Consider the following 26,914-nt stretch of genomic DNA (forward strand, 5'->3'; position numbering starts at 1 on the left):
GTGTGTTTCTGTTTTTGGCCGTGTGTGTGTGTGTGCTTGTACATGTGTGTGTGTCTTTGTACATGTGTGTGTCTTTGTGTTTGTACATGAGTGTGTCTTTGTACATGTGTGTCTTTGTACATGTGTGTGTCTTTGTGTGCATGTGTGTGTCTTTGTATGTGTGTGTGTCTTTGTACACGTGTGTGTCTTTCTGTGTTTGTATGTGTGTGTGTGTGTGTCTTTGTACATGTGTGTGCCTTTCTGTGTTTGTATGTGTGTGTGTCTTTGTATGTGTGTGTGTCTTTGTACATGTGTGTCTTTGTGTTTGTACATGTGTGTGTGTATATGTGTGTGTGTGTGTGTGTGTGTGTGTGTGTGTGTGTGTGTGTGTGTGTGTGTGTGTGAGTGTGTGTGTGTGTGTGTGTATATGAGTGTGTGTGTGTGTGTGTGTGTGTGTGTGTGTGTGTGTGTGTGAGTGTGTGTGTGTAGGAGGCCGTGGCACTGATGATGATAAGGACATGGGTCTACTGCAGACAACTCGGAATATTCCAGGTCAATGGGTCCTGACCAGAGGCCAATGGGGCAGAAACCAGCTGGGAATTCCTTCTCAGTGTAATGAAGGCTCTCAGAGGCTTTTATGTCCTTAGGTTTCAGGATGAGCGCTTGGGAATAGATTCAGGTGATTAAATGCTGTCTGATTAGCTCTCTCTGCAACGTAATGCTTTTACAGGCATTTCAATTAGTTACTGTTTGCTCAGCTCCTATCAGAAGTACTTTGCTTAACTAACCAGCAAAAGGATTTATCCTAATTAATTACTCGACTAAACACCTAACTTCTAACCGGAAGGTTGTAGGACTTCCTTTTGTGGAGGTCTAGGAAGGGATCAAGGCCCACAGGACCTCGAGATTGGAGAGAAGGTGAGCTAAATTGGGAAGTCTAAGCTTGGCTTTCATACGGAACATAGGAAGAGGAGGAGGCCAATCGGCCCCTTAAGCCTGTTCCACCATTCAATGAGATCATGGCTGATCTCTATCTTAGCTCCATCCACCCGCCTTGGTTCCATAACCTTTTATACATTTGGCCTGAAGATTGCAGGAGGGAGAAAATACTGAGGGGGATCGAGAGACCTAGACAACTGACATCTCCTTCCCCATCTAGACTGGCAGTTGGAGCCCCCATCCCTGAGTGCAGGAATGTGACTGTCTCGAGGTCAAAACACACCAACCCCACCAGCCCACACTCAATCGGCCAAACCTAACTCTGCTGCTGGGGGAGGCGTCATTAGACACTATCAAACGCTGGGGAGGGGTCATGGCCCTGTCAAACTGGGAAGGGGTCATGACCCTGTCAAACACTGGGGGAAGGGTCATGACCCTATCAAACACTGGGGGAAGGGTCATGACCCTAACAAACATTGGGGAGGGCCATGACCTTATCAAACACCGGGGGAAGGGTCACGACCCTATCAAACACTGGGGGAAGGGCCATGACCCTAACAAACACTGGAGAAGGCCATGACCTTATCAAACACCGGGGGAAGGGTCACGACCCTATCAAACACTGGGGGAAGGGTCATGACCCTGTCAAACACTGGAGAAGGCCATGACCTTATCAAACACCGGGGGAAGGGTCACGACCCTATCAAACACTGGGGGAAGGGTCATGACCCTGTCAAACACTGGAGAGGGCCATGACCTTATCAAACACTGGGGGAAGGGTCATGACCTTATGAAACACTGGGGGAAGGGTCATGACCTTATCAAACACTGGGGGATGGGTTATTAGACTTTTATCAAACACTGGGGGATGGGTTGTTAGACTTTATCAAACACTGGGGGAGAGGTCATAACCTATCAAACACTGGGGAGGGTCATGACCTTATCAAACACTGGGGGAGGGTCATGACCTTATCAAACACTGGGGGATGGGTTATTAGACTCTATCAAACACTGGGGGAGAGGTCATGACCTTATCAAACACTGGGGAGGGTCATGACCTTATCAAACACTGGGGGAGACCCTACCAAATGTCCCCTTCTCCGTAAAGGGCTGAATTACCCTGACTTTAGTGGAAGCTCTACAAACTAAAGGGGTTGGTGTTGCTGGTGGAGCGATGAAAATCAGGGATGCACAAGAGGCCAGACTTGGAAGCGCGCAGAGATCTCGGAGGGTTGTAGGGCTGGAGGAGGTGACAGAGGTAGGGAGAGGTGGCTAGTGATTCAGTTCCTTGGTTGTTGGCCTGAACGGATCCCCTGGTGCTGTGGGGTATGTCCCACAATATAAAACCGGGCACATTCCCTAGCATCAGGCTGCATTGCTTCAATTTTAAAATTCTCATCCTTTTGTTCAAATCTCTCCATGGCCTCGCCCCTCCCTATCTCTGTAACCGCCTCCAACCCTCCGAGAACTCTGCGCTCCTCCAATTGTGGCTTCTTGTGTGCCCCTGATTTCCTTCACCCCACCATTGGCGGCCGTGCCTTCAGCTGCCTGGGCCCTCAGCTCTGGAATTCCCTCCCTAAACATCTCCACCTCTCTCTCCTCCTTTAAGACGCTCCTTAAAATCTACCTCTTTGACCAAGCTTTTGGTCACCTGCCCTAATATCTCTTTATGCGGCTCAGTGTCAAATTCTATTTGATAACGCTCCGGTGAAGCGCCTTGGGATGTGTTACTATGTTAAAGGCGCTATATAAATGCAATTTGTTATTGTTTTATTACTTCTTGCATTGGACACGCTGATAGAATGAGATGAAGTGGGGAGGAGGCTCGTGTGGAGCATAAACACCAGCCTGGATCTGATGGGCTGAATGGCCTGTTCCTGTGCGGTAAATTCCACGTGATTCTATGTAACGTGAGGAGTGTTTGGATGTGCTGTGGGATGACGGTGAGGATGATGGGGATGGGCGACCGTGGAGCCCTGGGAGCAGGAGTTGGAGTTGACCTTTGACTCTTACCGTAAGGTGCTGGAAGAGCCAAGCCCGCATGATGTTGGTGGCGACTTTGGGAAAGATGCCTCTTTTTTTCTGGCGTCTCTTGTCCTTGTCCAGATCGTCATCGTCGCCAGTACCAGGCGATGCCACGCTGTTGTCCAACGCATCTCCTGAGGAGAGAGGAACCAGGGGATCAGCAATACCGCAGAGGGCATGGAGGTGGGACGATGAGTTGGCTTTCACTTTCTTCTCAATGGGGTCAAGCTAAGAGCTATTGCTGCTGGGAAAGGGAACATGTTTTCCACAGTTGTTAAGTGGTCTCGGGATCAGATTTAGCCTGGGTTGAATTGTCTGTCTAAATTGGAAAGAACAGGAAAAATTCGGTATCGCCCCATTTGGGGCGTCATTGTCGGCGGTGCGCAAACATTAGCGCCTGGCACTAATTATCGCCTCCGACAGCAAACTTGGCTTTTATCGCCCCTGGAGGTGATTGGAGCGCTAAATCAGGCGCTTCACACCTGTCTTAAGGCACAAAGGCCGAGGAGCGAGGCGCTACCTCAGAGCGCTGGCGAAGCAAGGAAGGGCAAATCAAAATGAACCTGCAAAGTGCTGCTCAGTACTCAAAACTCCTTCACACAGCGTTGAATCTCTCCAGAAGTCTCTCTCTCTCTCTCTCTCTCTCTCAGAATGCGTGGTGCAAAAATGTCACCGACAAAAAAAGGCAGGAAGCGGTCGCCTTTAAATAGCGCTCCCCTAGTCCCTTTCTGACAGCATAACGCTCCCCTCAACCTGTCGTTGCTAGCGGCAGGCGGTAAGGCAGGGGGCGCCACTCAATATCCGGCCCGGGGCGCGAACGGGGCGTTGCGCACTCGACTGACGTCACGATCTGCCGGCGCAAGAGATCGTGGCGATAGTGTTTAGCGCCGCCGCAAAATGTCTAGTTAATTTCACAAGCGGCGCAAACATCGCCGCGCCCGGGCGCTAGTTGCTTTGCGCCCCAATTGGCGCCCTCTTAAGGCACTAACGGGAGGCGCAAACAACTGAATTTTTCCCCCCAAGTATATGATTTGACTGAAATGGGAGGAAATCCTCTCCCAATGTACCTTAACCCCAACCTTACAAATCCACCACCCCCCCGCCACCCGCCCCCCGCCCCCCCACCATTTATCACAATCAGCAGTGGCTCAGTCAGAAGGTCACGGGTTCAAGTCCCACTCCAGAGACTTGTGGTACCAATCTAGGCTGACACTCCAGTGCAGTACTGAGGGAGTACTGCACTGTTGGAGGTGCCGTCTTTCGGATGAGACGTTTAACCGAGGCCCCCGTCTGCTCTCTCGGGTGAATGTAAAAGATCCCATGGCACTATTTTGAAGAAGAGCAGGGGAGTTATCCCCGGTGTCCTGGCCAATATTTATCCCTCAATCAACATCACTGAAAAACAGATTACAGGAAACTTTGTGCTATCCGGCACCGACGGGACCGAGCTGTTGCCGTCCCATCAAAACTGCCGGACAAACCAGCGCTAATGTTAAAACATACGGAAGCTTTTGAGTTCCGTATCTAGCAACAAACCCTGTTGCTTAGCAACAGCTTCTAAACAGTCGGCCGTAGCTTGCAAGCATCTCTGTAGCTAAGCAACAGCTTTAGCTAGACCTTGCAGAGCCTGACTAGTGAAAAAAAAGCAACAAAAAGAAAAAAAACTTGCTGAACCGACTCCTGAATTTTGCCGGTGGATCGAGCATTCTGGACAGTTAACCTCCAGATAAACCAAAAAGTTTCCTGTATGTGGTCATTTATCTCATTGCTGTTATGGAGTCTTGCTGTTTGCAAACTGGCTGCCGCGATTCCTACCTTATAACAGTGATAATATTTCATTGGCTGTAAAGCAATTCGGGATATCATAAAAGGCGCTACATAAATGCAAGTCTTTCATTTAAAAAAAATAGAGTTGAGGTACACATCAACCTTGATCGAACATAATGGCAGAAAGGCTTGAGGAGCTGAATGGCCTCCTCCTGTTCCTATGATAACACCTTGGTGAGATGGCACTGCCTTTCGGGAGCTGGGGACCGGGAATTCCTGGGAGTGCATCAATGTTGGCAAGGGGCTCCCCACAGGGCAGCGTGAAAATCAATGTCACGGTGCAGGACATAAGGACATAAGAATTAGGAGCAGGAGTCGGCCATTCGGCCCTTCGAACCTGCTCCGCCATTCAATAAGATCACGGCTGATCTTCTACCTCATCTCCACTTTCCTGCACTATCCCCATATCCCTTGACTCCCTTAATATTCAAAAATCTATCCATCTCTGTCTTGATTAAACACTGCCTCCGCTGCCGTCCCCGGCCTCCTGACCCGTCCGTCCGGGCTCTTTTGCCAGCACTCCGATGCCTGGTGGCCCAGCTGGGCCCCGGGTCGCGCTGCGCAAGGCCCCTCCCCTTTAAGAAAGCGAGGACGGCCTGCAATACCGCGGCGCAATATTCCCTCGCAGCGCCCTTTTGGGGCGCTACCACTCAATTTTGGCTGTGGGGGCGCTAATTTTTCCGGGGCGCGAATAGTAGCACCCTGGCAAAGTTAGTGCCCCAAAGGGGGGCGCGACTCAATTTTTCCCCCCATGGAATTGCCTTCCTCTGTGGTGCCCCTGTTGTGGTGGCTGCCCAGACTTGGCGGTACGTTTAATGAGGTGAGCGTGTTGTTTTGGCGCGGCGCTACGCACCATCCCCTGGGCCGGGCTGCCGACTCAGGCTGAACATGTTCGTGGAGGTTTCATCACAGGAGCTCCCGCCTCGGCGTAATGAAGTTTGCACCAAAGTTACCGGGGAAGAGGAAATTCACCCTCACTATCTGCAACGCCAGGGCTGGAGTGCAGAAGAGATCTTGCTCTCTCACTGACTCGCACACTCTCCTAATTACACACGCACGCACACGCACAAACATAGGCGCACACGCATACAAACATACGGACACACGCACACAAACATACGGACACGCACACAAACATAGCCGCCCACGCACACAAACATACGGACACACGCACACAAACATAGCCGCCCACGCACACAAACATACGGACACACGCACACAAACATAGGCGCACGCGCACACAAACATACGGACACACGCACACAAACATAGGCGCACACGCACACAAACATACGCCTACATGCACGCACACACACACAAATATTTTGCCTAACTAAGCAAAGCCCACTGACAGAGCTGCCTATTCCTAATTCATGATGTTCCCTTTCCTGTCCAATCGCAGCCCGCCTCCTTCCCTTCCTTTGCATTGATGCTGTCTTAATAATAATAAAATCAGGGGCCTTCAACAGCTGCTGTGCTATTTTATCCTCGGGCAAAAAAAAAGGCTTAAAAGCCTGCCTGGAGGGCATCTAAATAATGCATCTGAGAGGCCCCAGCTCCTCGTCCCCCACTTGTCATAATGTACAATCCCCTGGTGCCCATCTCCCGACTCTCGCTATCCAAACACCTCATCTACCACAGCAACACTTTCATCCAGTTCAACGAAACGGACAGACGTGCTGAAGGCAAATAAGGAAAATAGAGGAAAAGTCATATGGAGCCGGGAAAGAAACCGCAAGCTGTGGTTTAACACCTCCACACGCGCGCTCGCACGCACGCACACACGCGTGCGCCACACGCAAGTGCACACACAAGTGAACACACACACACACTCGCACACACACTGGGTCTAAATCCTGGCACTCCCTCCCTAACAGCGCTGTGGGAGCACCTTCACCACACGGACTGCAGCGGTTTAAGAAGGCGGCTCACCGCCACCTTCTCAAGGGCAATTAGGGATGGGCAATAAATGCTGGCCTTGCCAGTGACGCCCACATCCCGTGAATGAATTTTAAAAAGTATACACGCGCACACACAAGTGAACACACACACAAACACATACACACACACGTAAACACACAGGCAAGGGGAAGCGTTACATTTTGTTTTAAATGGTTGTACTTGTTTTAAAACAGATTATAATAATGCTAAGTGTAAAGCATGGGCAGAGTTTCACTGACAACAGAGATTTAGCTCTCGGTGAACAGCGAGAACAGAAAGCCCCCTTTCCATTTCGGAAATGCCGAGGTGGATGTAAAAGATCCCACGGCACTATTTCGAAGAAGAGCAGGGGGAGGTCTCCCCGGTGTCCTGGCCAATATTTATCCCTCAACTAACATCACTTAAAGAGATTATCAGGTCATTATCACATGGCTGTTTGTGGGATCTTGCGGTGTGCAAATTGGCTGCTGTGTTTCCTACATTACAGCAGTGACTACATTTCAAAAAGTATTTCATTGGCTGCTCCCCTCCTCTTCTTTGAATAGTGCCATAGGATAACATAAGAACATAAGAAGTAGGAGCAGGAGTAGGCCATACGGCCCCTCGGGCCTGCTCCGCCATTCAATAGGATCATGGCTGATCCGAATCTAGACTCACGTCCACTTCCCTGCCCTCTCCCCGTAACCCCTAATTCCCTTATCTGCTAGGAAACTGTCTATCTCCATTTTAAGTTTATTTAATGTTGCAGCTTCCACAGCTCTCTGAGGTAGCAAATTCCATAGATTTACTACCCTCTGAGTGAAGAAGTTTCTCCTCATCTCAGTTTTGAAAGGGCAGCCCCTTATTCTTAGATTATGCCCCCTAGTTCTAGTCTCACCCATCAGTGGATCTTTTACATCCACCTGAGAGAGCAGAACGGTTCCCCAGTTTAACGTCTCATCTGAAAGACGGCACCTCCGGCAGTGCGGCACTCCCTCAGCACTGCACTGGGAGTGTCGGCCTAGATTTTTTGTACTCAAGTCTCGGGAGTGGGACTATGAACCCACAACCTTCCGACTCAGGGGCGGAGAGCGCTACCCACTGAGCCATGGCGACATGCCAATGATGCGGCCTACGCTCCTGATACACACATCAGCGGTAAGGTCCGACAGCAGATTCGCAAAGCTGCAGGTGCGGCTTTATTCCGGGTTGGGTAATGGCGGGACGGGAGAGCGTGATTTCGCGATTTGGGTCGCCAACTCTGGCTGGACGTATTCCTGAAGGATTTATCACATGACCTCCCACCTCTAACCGCCCCACCCGGTCAAACAGCCTCTTTTCCCATCTCCAATCTTTTTATAACTGATTAAAAAAACGACAAATTAAAAAATTTTTTTTTTAATGGCAATATGATTTTTTACCTAGATTGCTCGCACCAGATTAATCTTTCATTCCTGGAGATTCTAGGACAATCCTAAGCCCTTGCACCCCATCCTATCCCCTCCCTATCTCTGTAACCTCCTCCAGCCCCACAATCCCCGAGGTATCTGCACTCCTCTGGCCTCTTGAGCATCCCTGATTATAATCGCTCCACCATTGGTGGCCGTGTCTTCAGCTGCCGAGGCCCTAAGCTCTGGAATTCCCTCCCTAAACCTCTCCGCCCCTCTCTCCGCCTTTCAGACGCTCCTTAAAACCTACCTCTTTGACCAAGCTTTTGGTCATCTGCCCTAGTTTCTCCTCATGTGGCTCGGTGTCAAATTTTGTTTGACAATCGCTCCTGTGAAGCTATATAAATGCAAGTGGTTGTTGCTGAAGGAGCAGTGCAGGGTAAATTTTATACCGAAGGGAATGGGGGGGTGCGGAGGTTTGGCCTGCCCGAGACTGTCCTGTTACTGGGAATGATTTTAAGTGGATGCAGTTCGTTTGCAATCTGTTATGTGCAGTGCTTGCTGTTCAATGCCGAGCTGTGATTAATGCTCTTTCCCCAATCTCCTGCTGTTTTATAGTGTCTCCTGGTACTAGGCCCTCAGCAGAGTTTACATAGAGGCTGCTGCTGCTCCAAGGGGCTCCTTCAACACCTTCCCATAGTAAATTTATACCCCTGGCTCTGTTAACAATATACACCGCAGCAGGCCGTAGATTTAGGAAAGGTCGATTTTGGCCTCAGTTAAAGTGTTGCTGGGTTTTTGTATTTGACTGATTGCTGTTTGAGGGCATTCGGTAATGATTTAACAGGTAATTTTCTGGGCTGGCGGTGACTGTACCCTTTAAATCACGATGGAACAATTAAAGGAAAATGTGAGCAAGCAGGCCTTGGTCTGGGTTTGTCTCAGTTCAAACTCAAACTAACCCCAATAAGCGACCGAATTGAAATCAAATCCTCAACCTGCCGTGGCTCAGTGGGTAGCACTCTTGCACTCTGTAGTCAGAAAGTTCAAATCCCACTCCAGAGGCTTCTAATACCAAATCTAGGCGAACACTCCGAGTGCAGTACTGAGGCCCTGGCCTAGAAATTCAGTGGCGCCAACCTCGCCAGGGCGCTAAAAGTAGCGCCCCGGAAGTAGTCGCGGCAGCCTGCCGGAAATTGACTTTGCGCGCCCCAGAGGGAAGCGTGGCGCTACTGGAGTCGCCCCGCATCCCTCTTGGGGCGCTGCAACTCAATATCGCAGCGCAACGTGCCGCAGCGCCACACGCTGCAGCACGGCGTGCTGCGGTACTGCAGGCCTTCCTCCCCTTCTTAAAAGGGAGGGGCCTGCTGCAGTGCGATCAAAGATCACGAGTGCCGGCAAAAGAGCCCGGCACTGAGGAGAAGTACCGGGCTCTTGGAACACAGCCGGCACTCCGCGGGGTGGGGTGGGGGCTCAGGAGGCCAGGGACGGCGGCGCGGAGAGGTGCTGGCAGGCGGCCAGCAAAAAAAATGGCCGCCTAGCACCTCAGCGCCTCTGCTGCCGCAGGTAGGCCCCCTGAACCGGTCGCAAATAGCGACCGGCGTTAAACCAGGGGGCGCTACTAAATTTCGCGATCGGGGCAGTGGCGGGGCGCTGCGCACACCAATGATGTCATTGGTAGAGGTGCAGCGCTAACGGCTAGCGCCGCCATTAGTGTCCCGTTAAATTTAGCTGGAAGCGTGGCCAGTGGCGTCCAACCCACTAAGTGCCGTCCTAAGGTGCTAACGGGTGGTGCAGCCCACTGAATTTCTAGGCCCTTGTCTGACCTCTCAGGTAGATGTAAAAGATCCTGTGGCACTATTAGAAGAAGAGCAGGGGAGTTCTCACTGGCCAATATTTATCCCTCAACCAACATCACTGGGGAAAAAAAGCAGATTATCTCATTGCTGGTTGTGGGAGCTTGCTGTGCGTACACTGGCATTTCCTACATTGCAACAGTGACCACACCTCAGTAAAGTACTTCATTGGCTGTAAAGTGTTTTGGGACGACCTGAGGTCGTGAAAGGCACTGTATAAACCTCTGGGTTCACATCACAGCGGGCAGTGGCTGTTAAGTCTGCATGTTCTAGTTATGGTTAATAAGAATCACTGCACACAGACCACAAGAGTAAATTCAACAGGTCTTTACTAGTCGGAGGTCAGGCTGAACTAAAAGATACAAGACGCTATACAGGCTTATATACCCGAGTGGTCACTACCGGTATTACAGTACACAGGGGCTCTTAAAGGTACATACACTACAATTCCTCCCCTTTTAGATAATTAGTACATAACATTTTAAGTAATCATTAATTAACATGTTTACAAGAACAATAATCTACACATTTGCTGCAGTTAATCAATTATAAGTCAGTCTCTCTGGAGGCTTCCTGACTCGGTCCGGATAACGCCTCGGTGGTGTAGTAGTTTTCGGTGGTGTAGTAGGTTCTTTTGGCAAGGTCGATTCGGCTTGAACGCCAGTGTCGGGTTCATCTGGTTCCAGTATCACCGGGTCGGAGGTAGATACTATGGGTATCTCTGCTTCATCATTAGGCGTATAGAGTTGTGGTGTAGGTTGTCCCTTTTCGGATGACTCTATGATCTGGTCAGCATGGCGCCTTATTATGCTTTCACCAATGTCCACGGTATACATCAGCGGTCCTAGTCGTGTGCAAATAGTTCCAGGCTGCCATTTCTCGGTACGGTAGTCCCGGGCCAAAACTTGTTGACCTATCTGGAAGGTTCTAGTTGGCCTTTCATTCATGCCTTGAAATTGTCGGTTCTCTACGTCCCTTCTGATGTTTGGCTTGATCAAATCCAGCCGGCATCTTAGTCTTCTATTGAAAAACATCATGGCGGGAGTTTGGTTTGTAACCACATGTGTTGCATTCCTGTACGCAAACAAGAAGTTATCTACCTTACGTTGTAGATTTATGTCTTCATTACCCATGGCCTTTATGGCCTTCTTGAAGGTCTGGACAAACCTTTCAGCTAATCCATTGGTGGCGGGATGGTATGGGGCGGACATGTAGTGCTTAACCCCATTGTTTTTTAAGAACTTCCTGAATTCTTCGGACACAAATTGCGGTCCATTATCAGAACAGATCTGTTCCGGCAGCCCATTCCTGGCAAATATGGTCCTTAATACTGTGATGGTTTTTTCCGTGGTGGTGGAGGACATCTTTATTACCTCCGGCCACTTGGAGTGTGCATCCACCGCGATTAAGAACATTGAGTCCATAAATGGACCAGCAAAGTCGATATGTACCCTTTGCCATGGAGATGAGGGCCACTCCCATGGATGTAGAGGGGCTTGTGGTGGGGCGTTTTGGACCTTCTGGCATCCTAGACAGCTCTTGGTCATTTCTTCGATGTCTCCATCGATACCTGGCCACCACACAAACGCTCTGGCTAGGTTCTTTATTTTCACTCCACCCAGATGCCCCTCGTGAAGCTCCTTTAGCACTTTATACTGGAGTTTGGGTGGAATCACCACTCTGGATCCACACATCAAGGTTCCTCGGCACACTGACAGCTGTTCTCTTCTTTGCGAGAATGCTGGCAACAGTGGTTCGCCATGTGCTGGCCATCCCTTCACCGTTAAATCGTAGACTCGTGAGAGAGTCGGGTCATTTCTCGTTTCCTTTTCAATGGTAGAATTTGTTACTGGTAGACATTCCACTATGGTTGAGTGGAACATCTCCACTGGGTCCACTGTAGGCGCCTCTTCTACCGTTGGCAACGGTGGGCGCGATAAACCGTCAGCATTCCCATGCTGTTTTGATCCTTTGTATTCTATGTCATATTGGTGTGCCCCTAGGAAAAGGGACCACCTCTGTAGCCTTTGCGCTGTCATAATGGGAACGCCCTTTTTAGTGTTGAATATGGATACCAACGGCTGGTGGTCTGTCAGCAGTGTAAACTTCTGGCCCTGCAGGTAATGATTAAACTTCTTTACTCCCCACACAAGGCTGAGAGCCTCCCTATCTATCTGAGCATAGTTGCGCTCAGCGGAGGTCAATGATCTGGATGCAAATGCGACTGGCCTTTCCAAGCCATTTGGCAACTTGTGTGAGAGTACTGCTCCAATACCATAAGGAGAAGCATCACAAGCTAAACGAATAGGTAGCGTTGGGTTGAAGTGAGCCAACACTTCCTCTGAGGTGATCAATGCCTTGCTTTTGCGAAAGGCCTTCTTACAGTCCTCGCTCCACTTCCATGGTACTTCTTTCTGCAAAAGAGCATTCAGCGGGTGCAGCACCGTGGATAGATTTGGCAGAAACTTATGGTAATAGTTAATCAACCCTAGGAACGACCTCAACTGGGATACATTTTCCGGAGCGGGAGCCTTCACAACAGCTTCGATCTTGTCAGGTGACTTGTGCAGCCCCTCCTGGTCAATGACATGACCACAGTACGAGATCCGTTTCTGAAAGAACTCACATTTCTGGCGATTAACTCGAAGTCCATATTCCTTCAATCTGGTGAGCACCAGTTTCAAATTTGCAAGGTGTTCCTCATCGTCATCTCCTGTAATCAGGATATCATCCAAGTAACATTGAGTGCTTGGAATTCCCTGTAATACCTGCTCCATGGCCCTCTGCCAAATTGCTGGAGCCGAAGCCACTCCAAAAACCAATCTATTATATCGATACAAGCCTCTGTGCGTGTTGATTGTGAGATACTGGCGCGACTCTTCCTCAACTTCCATCTGTAAGTACGCTTGCGCCAGGTCTATCTTGGTGAAGTGTTTCCCGCCAGACAATGAAGCAAAGATATCCTCAATCTGCGGAAGCGGATATTGCACCGTGTGAAGCACCGGATTAACTGTGATCTTGAAGTCTCCGCAGATGCGGACCTTCCCCGGTTCCCCTGGCTTGTTACTCGATGAACGTTTCATGACGGGAACAATGGGCGTGGCCCACTCACTCCAGTCCACCTTAGACAGTACTCCTGAACGTTCTAGCCCTTCCAGCTCAGCTTCCACAGCAGGTCGTATCGCATAAGGTACCGGTCTGGCTTTGAAAAATTTTGGGTTTGCATGTTCTGCAATCTTGATTTTTGCCTTAATTCCTCTCAGTGTTCCCAGTCCCTGTTGGAACACCTCTTTAGCCTCATCCAATATTCTGGGCAATCGTTCAGGTTTGACATCTTTTTTTCCGGAATCTACCGTTATTGTTTTTAGGGAGTGCCAGTCCATATTTATTTTCCTGATCCACTCCCGTCCCGGAAGTGGTGGACCTCCCTCAGGTAGTACATATAAGTCCATTCCTTGGTGTTCTTTGCCCTTGTGTATCACCTTGACTTTTATCTTTCCGATGGGGTATACTCTTTGCCCCGTGTATGTCTGCAATACTATCTCCGTATCCCGTAGGGGAATATGTGTGAATAACCTTTTGTAATCTTGCTTATTCATGACTGTCAACGCCGATCCGGTGTCCAATTCCATCTTCACTTGGACTCCTGCTATCTGAAGTGTGACCCAGATAGTTTGTAGGTCAGCTTCCTTACTCACATTGTGAATCCTCAGACTACCCAGTTCCTTGCTGTTGGAGTCTGAATCCGAATTCTGTTCATCCGAACTCTTCTCAGCCACCTTATGTACCTTTCTGCACTTTTCCTGCGGTGACTTTTTGTTGCTGGTCTTCTTTCCTGACCGGCATACTTTAGCTATGTGACCAAGCTTGCCACATTTTCTACATTCCTGATTTTTAAACCAGCATTGGTTCTGATCGTGTGTTGTCTTTCCACAACGATAACATTTCGCTGTACCCAAAGCCATTTGATCTACGCTGAGTACCGCTGCCTTCAGCTGCATTTCCGCAGTGCCTCTCGCTGCGGCTTCGTGCGATGCTGCAATAGTGACAGCCTTATCAAGTGTAAGATCATTCTCTTCAAGCAGCCACTTTTGTGTTCCTTCTTTCGACAATCCACACACGAATTTGTCTCTCAGTGCCTCTGTCAGTCTTTCCCCAAACTAACAGTGTTTCGCTAGCTTAAGCAGTTCAATTAAATACTCTGCGTTGCTTTCCTCTTTCAGTTGCGTTCTCGCATAAAATTTAAATCGTTCCGCTAACATCAGCGGTGTGGGGTTCAAATGATTTCTCAGGACAGCAACAATATTAGCGAAAGCCTGATCCGCCGGTTTAGCTGGTGATAGAAGATGCTTCAATAGCCCGTATGTCTTCGCACCCATTGAGTTTAGTAAGGTTAGTGCTTTATCTTCATCTGATATTTTACTTGCCTTACAATAAATCTCTATGCGTTCTACATACGTGGCCCAATCTTCAACATCGGGATCGAAATCGTTGATGTTACCACGCTTAGGCATCCTCGCAATCTTCTTGAGAAACAAAAAGAAATTTTTTTTTTTCAAAATGGCGGTTTCCCGCGCTTGTCTTCTTCCCCCGCCTACGAAAATGGCGGCTTCCCGCGTTTGCCTTTCTCCCCCGCTGGCTGTAATGGCGATTGCCGTATTGCTGCGTTCGCCCTCCCCAGCGGTTCTCAAATCGTGCCTCCCAGCCCCTCTTGCAGTCCGGTCCTTTCCCCCGGCTGCGGCTGAGTTCTCCGCGGTTTTTTTTTTTTTTTAATTTTATTTCGCGCCTCGCGGCCTCGGTAGCTGCCCGGCCTTTTTCCCCGGTCGTGGTCGAGCTCTCTCTCGGCGCTGTTGCGTCTCCCAGCCCGCTTGCAGCCCGGTCTTTTACACCGGCTGCGTTTGCATTCACCGCGGCTCCCGTGCCTTACGCTGCCCCAGTCTCAGCGCCTCTGGCCCCGACTTCTGTCCGGCTCTTTTCCCCGGCCGTGGTCGAGTTCTCCGCCCTTATATCCTCCGTTTTTCCCTCCCCTACTTCACAGCCAACGTGGCCGACTTGCTGCTCGTCGCTGATCGGCTTACCCACCACCGTGATAGAAGGGATGATCACTGCCTGTTGCTGATGGAAGGCTTCGTGTCAGGATTCTTCCTTGCTCTTCAGTCCCGAGTCTTTTCTCAGCAGGATGATGAGGGCGGATGCCTCTTCTCGACGCCCGTTAAACTGCCTTGGATATATCTCTGCCGCAGGGTAAGATCGTCTTCGTCGCCACTGTTAAGTCTGTGTGTTCTAGTTATGGTTAATAAGAATCACTGCACACAGACCACAAGAGTAAATTCAACAGGTCTTTACTAGTCGGAGTTCAGGCTGAACTAAAAGATACAAGACGCTATACAGGCTTATATACCCGAGTGGTCACTACCGGTATTACAGTACACAGGGGCTCTTAAAGGTACATACACTACAGTGGCTATGTAGAGGTCAGGTGCCGACAATTCCCACCAGCTGCACCACACCTCATCTCACTCCCCTTCTCCAGGAAAAGAAATAAAATCTATAACCAACAGTTCTATTCTATTTTAATAGAAAATAACCTGCATTTCTATAGCGCCTTTCATGACCTCAGGATGTCCCAAAGCGCTTTACAGCCAATGAAGTACTTTTTGAAGTGTAGTCACTGTTGTAATGTAGGAAACACGGCAGCTAAATCGCACACAGCAAGCTCCCACAAACAGCAATGCGATAATGACCAGGTAATCTGTTTTAGTGATGTTGGTTGAGGGATAAATATTGGCCCCAGGACACTGGGGAGAACTCCCCCTGCTCTTCTTCGAAATAGTGCCGTGGAATCTTTTATGTCCACCTGAGAGGGCAGACGGGGCCTCGGTGTAATGTCTCATTCGAAAGACGGCACCTCCGACAGTGCAGCGCTCCCTCGGTACTGCACTGGGAGGGTTAGCCTAGAGTTTTGTGCTCAAGTCTCTGGAGTGGGACTTGAACCCATGACCTTCTGATTATGGGCTCCACCTGAACCAGGATGAGAGCCGTGTCCTAGCGGAAAGTGTAAATAGGGAGGTGGCAAAGGCTTTAAACTAGTATGACCTACAAGAAATGAAACCAGCCTAAATATCAACAAAACAGGAAAGGAGAGCATAGGAAAGAATAAAGTAAGGGAGGTCATTGATGGCCAGGGAATAAATAGAGTTATAGAACAGGGGGGAAAAATTCAGTATCCCATTATTGGACATGCGGAAAGTTTAGCGCCTGGCGCTAATTATCGCTTCCGACAGCAAACTTGGCTTTTATCGCCCCTGGAGGTGATTGGAGCGCTAAATCAGGCACTTCACACCTGTCTTAAGGTGCAAAGTCCGAGGAGCGAGGCGCTACCTCAGAGCGCTGGCAAAGCAAGGAAGGGCAAATCAAAATGAACCTGCAACGTGCTGCTCAGTACTCAAAACTCCTTCACACAGCGTTGAATCTCTCCAGAAGGCTCTCTCTCTCTCTCTCAGAATGCGTGGTGCAAAAATGTCACGGACAAAAAAAGTCAGGACGTGGTCGCCTTTAAATAGCGCTCCCCTAGTCCCTTTCTGATAGCATAACGCTCCCCTCAACCTGTCGCTGCTAGCGGCAGGCGGTAAGGCAGGGGGCGCCACTCAATATCCGGTCCGGGGCGCTAACGGGGCGTTGCGCACTCGACTGACGTCACAATCTGCCGGCGCAGGAGATCGTGGCGGTAGTGTTTAGCGCCACCGCAAAATGTCTAGTTAATTTCGCGAGCGGCGCAAACATCGCCGCGCCCGGGCGCTAGTTGCTTTGTGCCCCATTAGCGCCCTCTTAAGGCGCTAACGGGAGGCGCAAACAACTGAACTTTTCCCCCCAGGAGTTTAAAAAGATGGTTAAAAATAAAGTGAGAGGGTCTGCTATTAAAAATGAGTTAAACTGTCTATACAGCAATGCACACAGTGTCTGTAATAAAACAGGGGAGCTGCACTGCGAGGAACCAGACATAGTAGGAATTACTGAGACATGGCTACACAAAGATCAGGACTCGGAATTAAACATTGCAGGGTATAACACATTTAGAAAAGAGAGAGCGAGAAAAAGGGGAGGTGAAGTAGCTGTACTTATTAGGGATAACATAATGGCAGTAGAAAAAAGTGATGCAGCTATCAGCAAGACAGAAATAGAATCCATGTGGATAGAGATAAAAGATAATAAAGGATCAATCACACTAATAGGGGTAGTCTACAGACCACTTTATAGTGGAAGGGAGGTGGAGGAAGAAATATGTAAACAAATTAGGGAAATGAGTAAAAAACATAGAATAATAATCATGGGGGATTTCAACTACCCCGATATTAAGAGGTAGGTAAAGGGGATAAAGAAATGGAGTTCCTACAATGTGTACAGGACTCCTTTCTAACCCAATATGTAAGAAGTCCAACAAGGGAGGATTCGCTATTGGAGCTAGTAATGGGGAATGAACCAGAGCAGATAAGAGAAGTAAAACTAGGGGAACATCTAGGCAATAGTGACCATAATATAATACGCATTAAGATAATAATTGAGAAGGACATAAGTATGACGAAGACCAGGGTAATAGACTGGAGAAAAGCTGATTTTGAGGGGCTGAAATTAGAACTTGGTAAAATAAAATGGACAACAATATTGGCAAACAATGACATAGAACAGCAATGGGAAACATTTAAAATGGTGTTTAACAGAGTCCAAGAAAAATATATTCCACTAAAAAACAAGGACAAGCTAAAAACTAATGAGACACCATGGATGAATAAAGCCATAAGGGAAAAATTGAGGGTTAGGAAAGAGGAATACATTAAGTACATGGACAGTAAGGGAGAGCATGATAAGGGAGAATATGAGGAGATTAGGAGAGAAGTCATAAAAACAATTAGGAAGGCCAGGATGGGAATAGGGCCACTAAGGGATGGACAGGATAATACCACAGGCACCGATAGAGAGTTGGCAGAAATATTAAATAATTACTTTGCTTCAGTATTTACCAGGGAGATAGAACAGTGGACATAACATAGGATGATGAGATTAGTAATGAGATAACCGCATTTAAAATAAAAAGAGGAGATATATTAGATAAACTAATCAAACTCAAAGAGGATAAAACCCCTGGTCCGGACGGATTACATCCACGCATTTTAAAAGAATCTAGGGAAGAGATAGCAGAGGCATTACTACACATATTTAATAATTCATTATAAAAACGTGTAGTGCCAGAGGACTGGCGGATAGCTAATATAATACCTATATTTAAGAAGGGAGATAGAACATGCCCAGGGAATTATAGGCCAGTCAGCTTAACATCGATGGTAGGAAAAATAATGGAATCCCTACTAAAGGAAAAAATAGAAGAACATCTAGAAACCAAAGATATAATAATGAATAGTCAGCATGGATTTCAAAAGGGAAAGTCTTGCTTGACCAACCTCATTGAATGTTTTGAAGATGTAACAGGGAGAGTAGACAAGGGTAAAGCAATAGATGTAATTTATCTAGATTTTCAAAAGGCCTTCGATAAGGTACCCCATAATAGATTGATGAACAAGGTCAGAGAATGCGGAATCAGGGGACAAGTAGTAGAATGGCTAGCTAGCTGGCTTCAAGACAGAAAGCAGAGAGTAGGGGTAAAGGGTAGCTATTCACAGTGGCAGAAGGTGGGTAGTGGTGTTCCACAAGGATCAGTGCTGGGACCACTGCTGTTCACAATTTATATTAACGATTTAGACTTTGGAATCAAAAACACAATTTCTAAATTTGCGGATGACACCAAATTGGGGGGAATAGTCAATACTGAGGAGAACTGCGACAAATTATAGGAAGACATTAATAAACTTGCAGAATGGGCAAATAATTGGCAAATGAATTTCAACACAGATAAATATGAGATATTACATTTGATAGGAAGAATAGGGAGGTCACATATTACTTGGAGGGTGCGAGTCTGTGTGGGGTAGAGGAGCAAAGTGATCTCGGAGTACAAATACACAAATCACTAAAAGTAGTGACACAGGTTAACAAGGCCAGAAAAAAGCAAACCAGGCATTAGGGTTTATTTCTGGAGGGATAGAATTGAAAAGTAGTGAAGTGAACCTGTATCGAACCTTGGTTAGACCACACTTGGAGTACTGCATACAATTCTGGTTACCATAGTATAAAAAGGATATAGATACACTGGAGAGGGTGCAGTGAAGATTTACAAGGGTGATACCAGAAATGCGAGGGTATACATATCAGGAAAGGATGAACAGGCTGGGTCTCGTTTCTCTTGAAAAGAGAAGGCTGAGGGGTGACCTAATAGAGGTCTTTAAAATTATGACAGGTTTTGATAGAGTGGATACAGAGAGAGTGTTTCCACTTGTGGGGAAGAGCAAAACTAGAGACCATCAATATAAGATAGTCACCAAGAAATCCAATAGGGAATTCAGAAGAAACTTCTTTACCCAGAGAGTGGTGAGAATGTGGAACTCGCTACCACAGGGAGTGGTTGAAGCAAATAGTAATGATACATTTAAGGGGAGGCTAGACAAGCATATGAGGGAGACGGGAATAGAGGGTTACGCTGATAGTTAGGTGAGAAAAGACAGGAGGAGGCTCGAGTGGAGCATAAACATGGACTGGTTGGGCCGCATGGCCTGTTTCTGAGCTGTATATCCTGTGTAATCCTTCAGCTCTATAATAGCCCTAGACGTCTGCATTCTGCCTTTTGAGCAACCCCGATTTTACTCGCTCCGCCATTGGCGGCCGTGCCTTCAGCTGTGGAATTCCCTCCCTAAACTTCTCTGCCTCTCCATCAACGTTCCCGCTAAGGTGCCCGGCCACCTGGCCACGCAGTAATCTCAAGGGTCCCGCGCAGGCCGCTGACCGGCTTTACTTTAGAAATACCGGGCGTGCGCAGAAATTTAAAGGGACCGCGCATTAAAAGAAACAGGCTGCGCAGAGCAAAGCGCAGCTTAGCGGGAACGTTGCTCTCCACCTCTCTCTCCTCCTGTAAGACGCTTCTTAAAACCTACCTCTTCGACCAAGCTTTTGGTCACCTGTCCTAATATCTCCTTATGTGGCTCGGTGTCAAATTAGATTTTTTTTGATAACGCTCCTGTGAAGCGCCCTGGGACATTTTATTAGGTTAAAGGCGCTGTATAAATATAAGTTGCTGTTGTTGTGTGCGGGTATCTACACATTGGGATGATTCAGATACTGTCACGCGAGCTTTGTTTTCTGTTCTAAGTTGATGAGGATGGTTTGATGCTGGTAATTTGACATCGTAATATGATGCAGCTGAGCTCAAGGATCTCTCAAAGGGACGTTGAGAAAAAGAGAAGCAATAGGAGGATTCGCCGTCTGGCTCAGTGACATCCTGCCTGTTTTAGGTTGTTCTCCATTTGACCGTATAAAATAAAATGATTAATTATGATATGGCCAGGGGAACACAATCTGACAATGCAGGTTAGGGAGCTGGATTTCACAGAGCGTCTTTGTGCTTCCCTTGGTAGAGGTTGAAGGTTAAAGCCAGAATCACAACCTGCCATGTTCGTGACGACTTGTTTAGGGGGATTTTCTCGGCTGGGCGCCCGTGTCATCGCAGCCATCAAAAGCAGACGACTGGAGTCACTCTGTACCTTCCCAGGGTGACTGCCATTAGCATCTCAGAGAATGCTGCCAATCAGCGAGACCAGGCTTTTGCTGTGCGACAGGCCCCAACCAGCCACTGGCCTTGACCTGCCCTGGTACTAGGGTCGCCAGCTCTCCAGGATTGGCCTGGAGTCCCCAGGAATTCAAGGCCAATCTCCTGTACACTGCTGGGAGTAAAAACCAAGAGAAAAATCATAAGTGGGGGTGGGGGGGCTTTAAAAGAAAAATATTTTTTAATTTTTCTTTGTAATCTTTGGTTTATTAGTTATAAAAATATGGGGGGGAAAGGCCGCTCGACTGACAGTGAGGAATCATCCGATCAGGTAATGAAGAGAATGTTTGCTCTCCGATTGGTGTGGGAAGGCAGGGCGTTGTGAGGATGGACATGTGAGATGACCAATGGCGTGAGTGTGTGGGGGGGGGGGGGGCGGGGCGGTTGGAGGTCATGTGATGAAACCTCCAGGGAATACATCCAATCAGAGTTGGCGACCCCACCTGGTGCATTGGCTCCCAGAATAACGGTCTTGGAAAACACCCGGAGCGAGCAGTTTTAACCCCTCGACTGCCTGAGAGCTCCAGGGGGTTGCTGCTCACTCAGTCAGTCAGCCTTCAGGTTGCGGCCAGCCTGGTTCTGAGCTACATGGAGCAGAAAAGTCCCAGGTTTGGCCCCCCTTGCTCTGTATGGGTTAGCAGATCTCCGCAGGGAAGAGGCTGAGTGGGTAACACCTCTCGCCTTTGAGTCAGAAGGTTGTGGGTTCAAGTCCCCACTCCAGGGTACCAAATCCAGGCTGTCGCTCCAGCGCAGTACTGAGGGAGTGCTGCACTGTCAGAGGTACTGTCTTTCAGATGAGATGTTAAACTGGGGCCCCGGCTGCCCCCTCAGGTGAACGTAAAAGATCCCACGGCACTATTTTGAAGAAGAGCAGGGGAGTTCTCCCCGGTGTCCTGGACAATATGTATCCCTCAACCAACATCATTAAAAACAGATGATCTGGCCATTATCACATTGCTGTTTGTGGGAGCTTGCTGTGCACAAATTGGCTGCCGCGTTTCCCACATTACAGCAGTGACTACACTTCAAAAGTACTTCATAGGTTGTAATAGGACCATGGGACATCCTGAGGTCGTGAAAGGTGCTATATAAATGCTAGTCTTTCCTAGAAATATATCCAACTCCTTCTTGAATATATTTAATGAATTGGCCTCTACTGCCTTCTGTGGTAGAGAATTCCACAGGTTCACCACTCTCTGGGTGAAGAAATTCCTCCTCATCTCTGTCCTAAATGGCTTACCCCTTATCCTTAGACTGTGACCCCTGGTTCTGGACTCCCCCGCCATCGGGAACATCCTTCCTGCATCTAGTCTGCCTAGTCCTGTTAGAATTTTATAAGTTTCAATGAGATCCCCTCTCATTCTTCTAAACTCCAGCAAGTATAAGCCCAATCGACCCAATCTCTCCTCATACGTCATTCCTGCCATCCCAGGTATCAGTCTGGTGAATCTTCGCTGCATTCCCTCCATGGCAAGAACATCCTTCCTCAGATAAGGCGACCAAAACTGCACACAATACTCAAGGTGTGGCCTCACGTATGAGGTGAGATTGTGTCGATTGGGCTTATATTCACTGGAGTTTAGAAGATTGAGAGGGAATCTCAACGAAACCTATAAAATTCTGTCAGGCCTGGACAGACTAAATGCAGGAAGGATGTTTCTGATGGCCGGGGAGTCCAGAACCAGGGGTCATAGTCTAAGTATAAGGGGTAAGCCATTTAGGACTGAAATGAGGAGGAATTTCTTCACCCAGAGAGTGGTGAACCTGTGGAATTCTCTGCCACAGAGGGCGGTGGAGGCCAGTTCATTAAATATAGTCAAGAAGGAGTTGGATATATTTCTTAAGGCTAAAGGGATCAAGGGATATGGGGAGAAGGCAGGGACAGGGTACTGAATTTGGATGAGCAGCCATGATCTCATTGAATGGCGGAGCAGGCTCGAGGGGCTGAATGGCCCACTCCTGCTCCTATCTTCTATGTTTCTGTGTTTCTCACCAAGGCCCTGTACAACTGCAGCAAGACATCCTTGTTCCTGTACTCGAACCCTCTCGCTACGAAGGCCAACACACCATTTGCCTTCTTAAGCGCCTGCTGCACCTGCATGCTTACCTACATCTAACCACGCCACGCCTGGCCTGTGAGTACTTGCTATTGAGACTGGGTGTTCTATTCCCTAACATCCTGCACCTTGATAAGCACAACAGGCACTGAAAGAGAAGTCCAGAAAGAAAGAACTTGCATTTCTAAAGTACCGTTCACGACCGCAGGACATCTCAAAGCGCTCCAAAGCCAATTAATTTTGATGTGTAGTGACTTATTGTAACGTAGGGCAACACAGCAGTCAATTTGTGCACAGCAAGGCCCCACAAACAACAAGGTGAACGATCATTAATTTATTGCAGTGGTTGTGGTTGAAGAGTAAGCGTTGCACAGAACAACTCCCTTGATCTTCGAATAGTGCCGTGGGATCTTTTACAGTCCACCTGAGAGGGCAGACAGGGCCTCGGTTTAACGTCTCATCCAAAAGACGGCACCTCCGATAGTGCAGCACTCCCTCAGCACTGCACTGGCGTGTTGGCCTGGATGATGTGCTCAAGTCTCTGGAGTGGGACTATGAACACACAACCTTCTACCTCACGGGCAAGCATGATACCTCTGAGCCAAGGTTCACACCAAGGCTGATACTCTAACTCTGTATCGGGGTCTGAACTCCACATAAACACCTACAAGATGCACTGCCAGGGCTTCTCCGACAGCACCTCCCAAACCCGCGACTTCTACCACCTAGAAGGACAAGGGCAGCAGGCGCATGGGGAACACCACCACCTCCAAGTTCCCCTCCAAGTCACACACCATCCTGACTTGGAAATATATCGTCGTTCCTTCATCGTCGGTGGGTCAAAATCCTGGAACTCCCTCCCTAACAGCACTGTGGGAGTACCCTCACCACACGGACTGCAGCAGTTCAAGAAGGCGGCTCACCACCACCTTCTCAAGGGCAACTAGGGATTGGCAATAAATGCTGGGGTTGCCAGCGACGCCCACATCCCAGGAACAAATGTTTTTATTTCGGCAAAGGAACAAACTAGTCCTAAAATTAACATTTCTGGGCCTAAAGCAGCGCTAGAAATGTACCCCAGTGAGGGCCTTAACATGTTGACTGGAGAGAATAACCTGAGTTATTTATGGTTATAAACCTGGCATCTTAGAAAGACTGAATGGTTTGCTGTTAAATTATTCACAAAAATTAACTGCTAATCGACTAAGCTGGGCTCATCCCAGTTGCTAACTGCCTCATGTGATTGGTCCTTAGCCCAATAGGCCAAGAAGGTTAAATCCATGGTCTGTCTTGAGTTGACTGACCTCAGCCTGGGGGGAGAGGAAGACGCCGAACACCTGGACTAGTGAGGGAATTAAACCGGCCTGAACTCCTGAGCACTGCCCAGTCACTCCCTGCTGGATCGTGCTCGCGTGTGAAGGCCGGATGAGGGCGGGATTGGCCTTGGCTGTGAGGAGGGTGGGCAGCCATCTTGTTTCGGAGGCGGTTGCCCCACCACGCTGACGACAGGAAGGTAAATGCCCGTTTAGCAATCGCTGTATTTTCCGAAAGTGTTGTGCGTGTGCAGGAGGGGCCCCCTTCTACATTCGGGCTCGCACCAGTGGGCCGGTTACCCAGTGCTCAAGCACGTGCGGGCTCCCGCTAGATTGGGAAATGCTGATGTACAAAGGGACCTGGGTGTCCTTGTACACCAGTCACTGAAAGCAAACATGCAAGTGCAGCAAGCAGTTAGGAAGGCAAATGGTATGCTGGCCTTCATTGCAAGAGGATGTGAGTACAGGAGCAAGGATGTCTTGCTACAGTTATACAGGGCCTTGGTGAGACCACACCTGGAGTACTGTGTGCAGTTTTGGTCTCCTTACCTAAGAAAGGATATACTTGCCATAGAGGGAGTGCAGTGAAGGTTCAGCAGAATGATTCCTTGGGTGGCAGGACTGTCGTATGAGGAGAGATTGGGTCGACTAGGCCTGTATTCACTAGAGTTTAGAAGAATGAGAGGGGACCTCATTGAAACGTATAAAATTCTGACAGGGCTAGACAGACTGGATGCAGGGAGGATGTTTCCCCCTGGCTGGGGGGGGGTCTAGAACGAGGGGTCACAGTCTCAGGATACAGGGTAGGACATTTAGGACTGAGATGAGGGGAAATTTCTTCACTCAGAGGGTGGTGAACCTGTGGAATTTCTACCACAGAAGGCTGTGGAGGCCAAGTCACTGAATATATTTAAGAAGGAGATAGATAGGTTTCTAGACACAAAAGGCATCAGGGGGTATGGGGAGAGAGTGGGAATATGGTATTGAGATGGAGGATCAGCCATGATCATATTGAATGGCAGGGCAGGCTCGAAGAGCTGACTCCTGCTCCTATTTCTCTATGTTTCTATGTTTCCCTTCATGTTTGCGCACACTGCTTTTAGTGCCTGACGCGCCTGCCTAGTTTCAGCAGGGCCACAGCGAGCAGATATGCCCTAAGCTCTGGATTTCCCTCCCTAAACCTCTCTGCCTCGCTACCTCTCTTTCCTCCTTTAAGACGCCCCTTAAAACCTGCCTCTTTGACCAAGCTTTTGGTCACCTGTCTTAATATCTCCTTAGGTGCCAGATTTTGTCTGATAATCGCTCCGGTGAAGCGCCTTGGGGCGTTTTACTATGTTAAAGGCGCTATATCAGCTCCGATGGACGGGTCACATTGTCTGCATGCCCGATACGAGACTCCCAAAACAAGCGCTCTACTCAGAGCTCCGGCACGGCAAGAGAGCCCCAGGTGGGCAGAGGAAACGCTTCAAGGTCACCCTCAAAGCCTCCTTGAAAAAGTGCAACATCCCCACTGACACCTGGGAATCCCTGGCCCAAGACAGCACAAAGTGGAGGAGAAGCATCCGGGAAGGCGCCGAACACCTCAAGTCTCTTCGCCGGGAGCAAGCGGAAGCCAAGCGCAGGCAGCACAAGGAGCGCACGCCAACCCAAGCACCCCACCCACCCGTCCCTTCAACCACCGTCTGCCCCACCTGTGACAGAGACTGTAGGTCCCGCATTGGACTCATCAGTCACCTGCGAAGTCATTTTTAATGTGGAAGCAAGTCATCCTCGGTTCCCGAGGGACTGCCTAAGAAGAAGAAGATAAATGCAAGTTGGTGTTGTTGAATTGCTCTTAAAGCCCAACACCCTCACCTGTGCAATGCACAGTCCCCAGATTACCTTTTGTAAATTTACATCGACTGTACGGCACAGAAACAGGCCATTCGGCCCAGCGGCTCCGTGCCAGTGTTTCTGCTCCACACGAGCCTCCTCCCACCCCTACTGCATCTCACCCTCGCAGCATAACCTTCTATTCCTTTCCCCCTCGTGTACTTATCTCGCTTCCTCTTAAACACGGCAGCAATTTAGTTTTCTTTTTAGGCTCAATGAAAGATAAAAGTTTTTATTCTGCAGTAATTGCGTCTCGTAAGGCCCAGTTTATTTTTTTCGCACCTCAGGTAATTCCCTGCGCAATACGATTGGCGGGAGGCCCGACTGTAGATTTTGTTTGGATCGTGTTTAGGGCCCATCTATCTCCCCGGGGGGTTGAGGGGGGAGCCTGGCGCAGGTCTGAAGGCAAGAGGAGGCCGATATGCTTAACACGTGCGGCTCGAATTAGCACTGGGACCAATTAGCAAGGCTGCGATAATGACAGAGCCTTTTGCCAACTGATTAAAGCTGTGGCATCTCAGAGTACAAGGGAGGAGGAGGAAAGGATGGCTCCCTGCCCACCGCCTCCTCCTCCTCCTCCTCCTCCTACTGTTCGCAAGCCTCCGTCCCTCAACTCACCCTACCCGATGCTGCGGCACATTCCGCACGGCGCGCCTGCTGATCGGGACTTGCTCACCTTGTTTGGTGGCGGGAGGCGGTAACTGTGCCAAGTGACGCAGCGCAAGAGAGCGGGAACTGAATTGGCTGAGGCGGGATCAAAGGAAACGGAACGACCTGGATTTAGGGCCTGCAGTTCTGCACTGACGTCAGCTGTGAACCGGCCGGTAACTGGGGGCAGGGGCGGGCGAGGGGGGAGAGGCCGAAACTCCTGTTTTTAAGGTGCTTGTACCTTTGGTGCTGATGCTGGTGCTGCTGATAAAGCCATGCTGATATGTTAGCTCGCCCGCGACCATCGCCCGCTCAATAAACCCATACGCTCCGATTTTAACTTAGCGTACCTGACGAGAACGCATTTCAGCCCGACATC

The 26,914-nt window shown here is 49.0% G+C and overlaps 1 protein-coding gene across 5 annotated transcripts in view; it reads right to left on the reverse strand.

The window, feature by feature from the left end:
* Nucleotides 1-26,914, reverse strand: part of LOC147096872 (homeobox protein Meis1-like) — a 639,590-nt gene that overhangs the window by 35,435 nt on the left and 577,241 nt on the right. For all 5 annotated transcript variants that reach the window (XM_085973574.1, XM_085973575.1, XM_085973579.1 and 2 more), the window contains exon 8: nt 2,932-3,077. In XM_085973574.1, the coding sequence (XP_085829700.1) occupies nt 2,932-3,077 (146 nt within the window). The remainder of the gene's footprint in view (nt 1-2,931; nt 3,078-26,914) is intronic.

Source organism: Somniosus microcephalus, chromosome 34 (genome assembly GCF_052327205.1).
Source record: "Somniosus microcephalus isolate GS21.2 chromosome 34, FLI_Smic_1.0, whole genome shotgun sequence".
Classification (NCBI taxonomy): domain Eukaryota; kingdom Metazoa; phylum Chordata; class Chondrichthyes; order Squaliformes; family Somniosidae; genus Somniosus; species Somniosus microcephalus.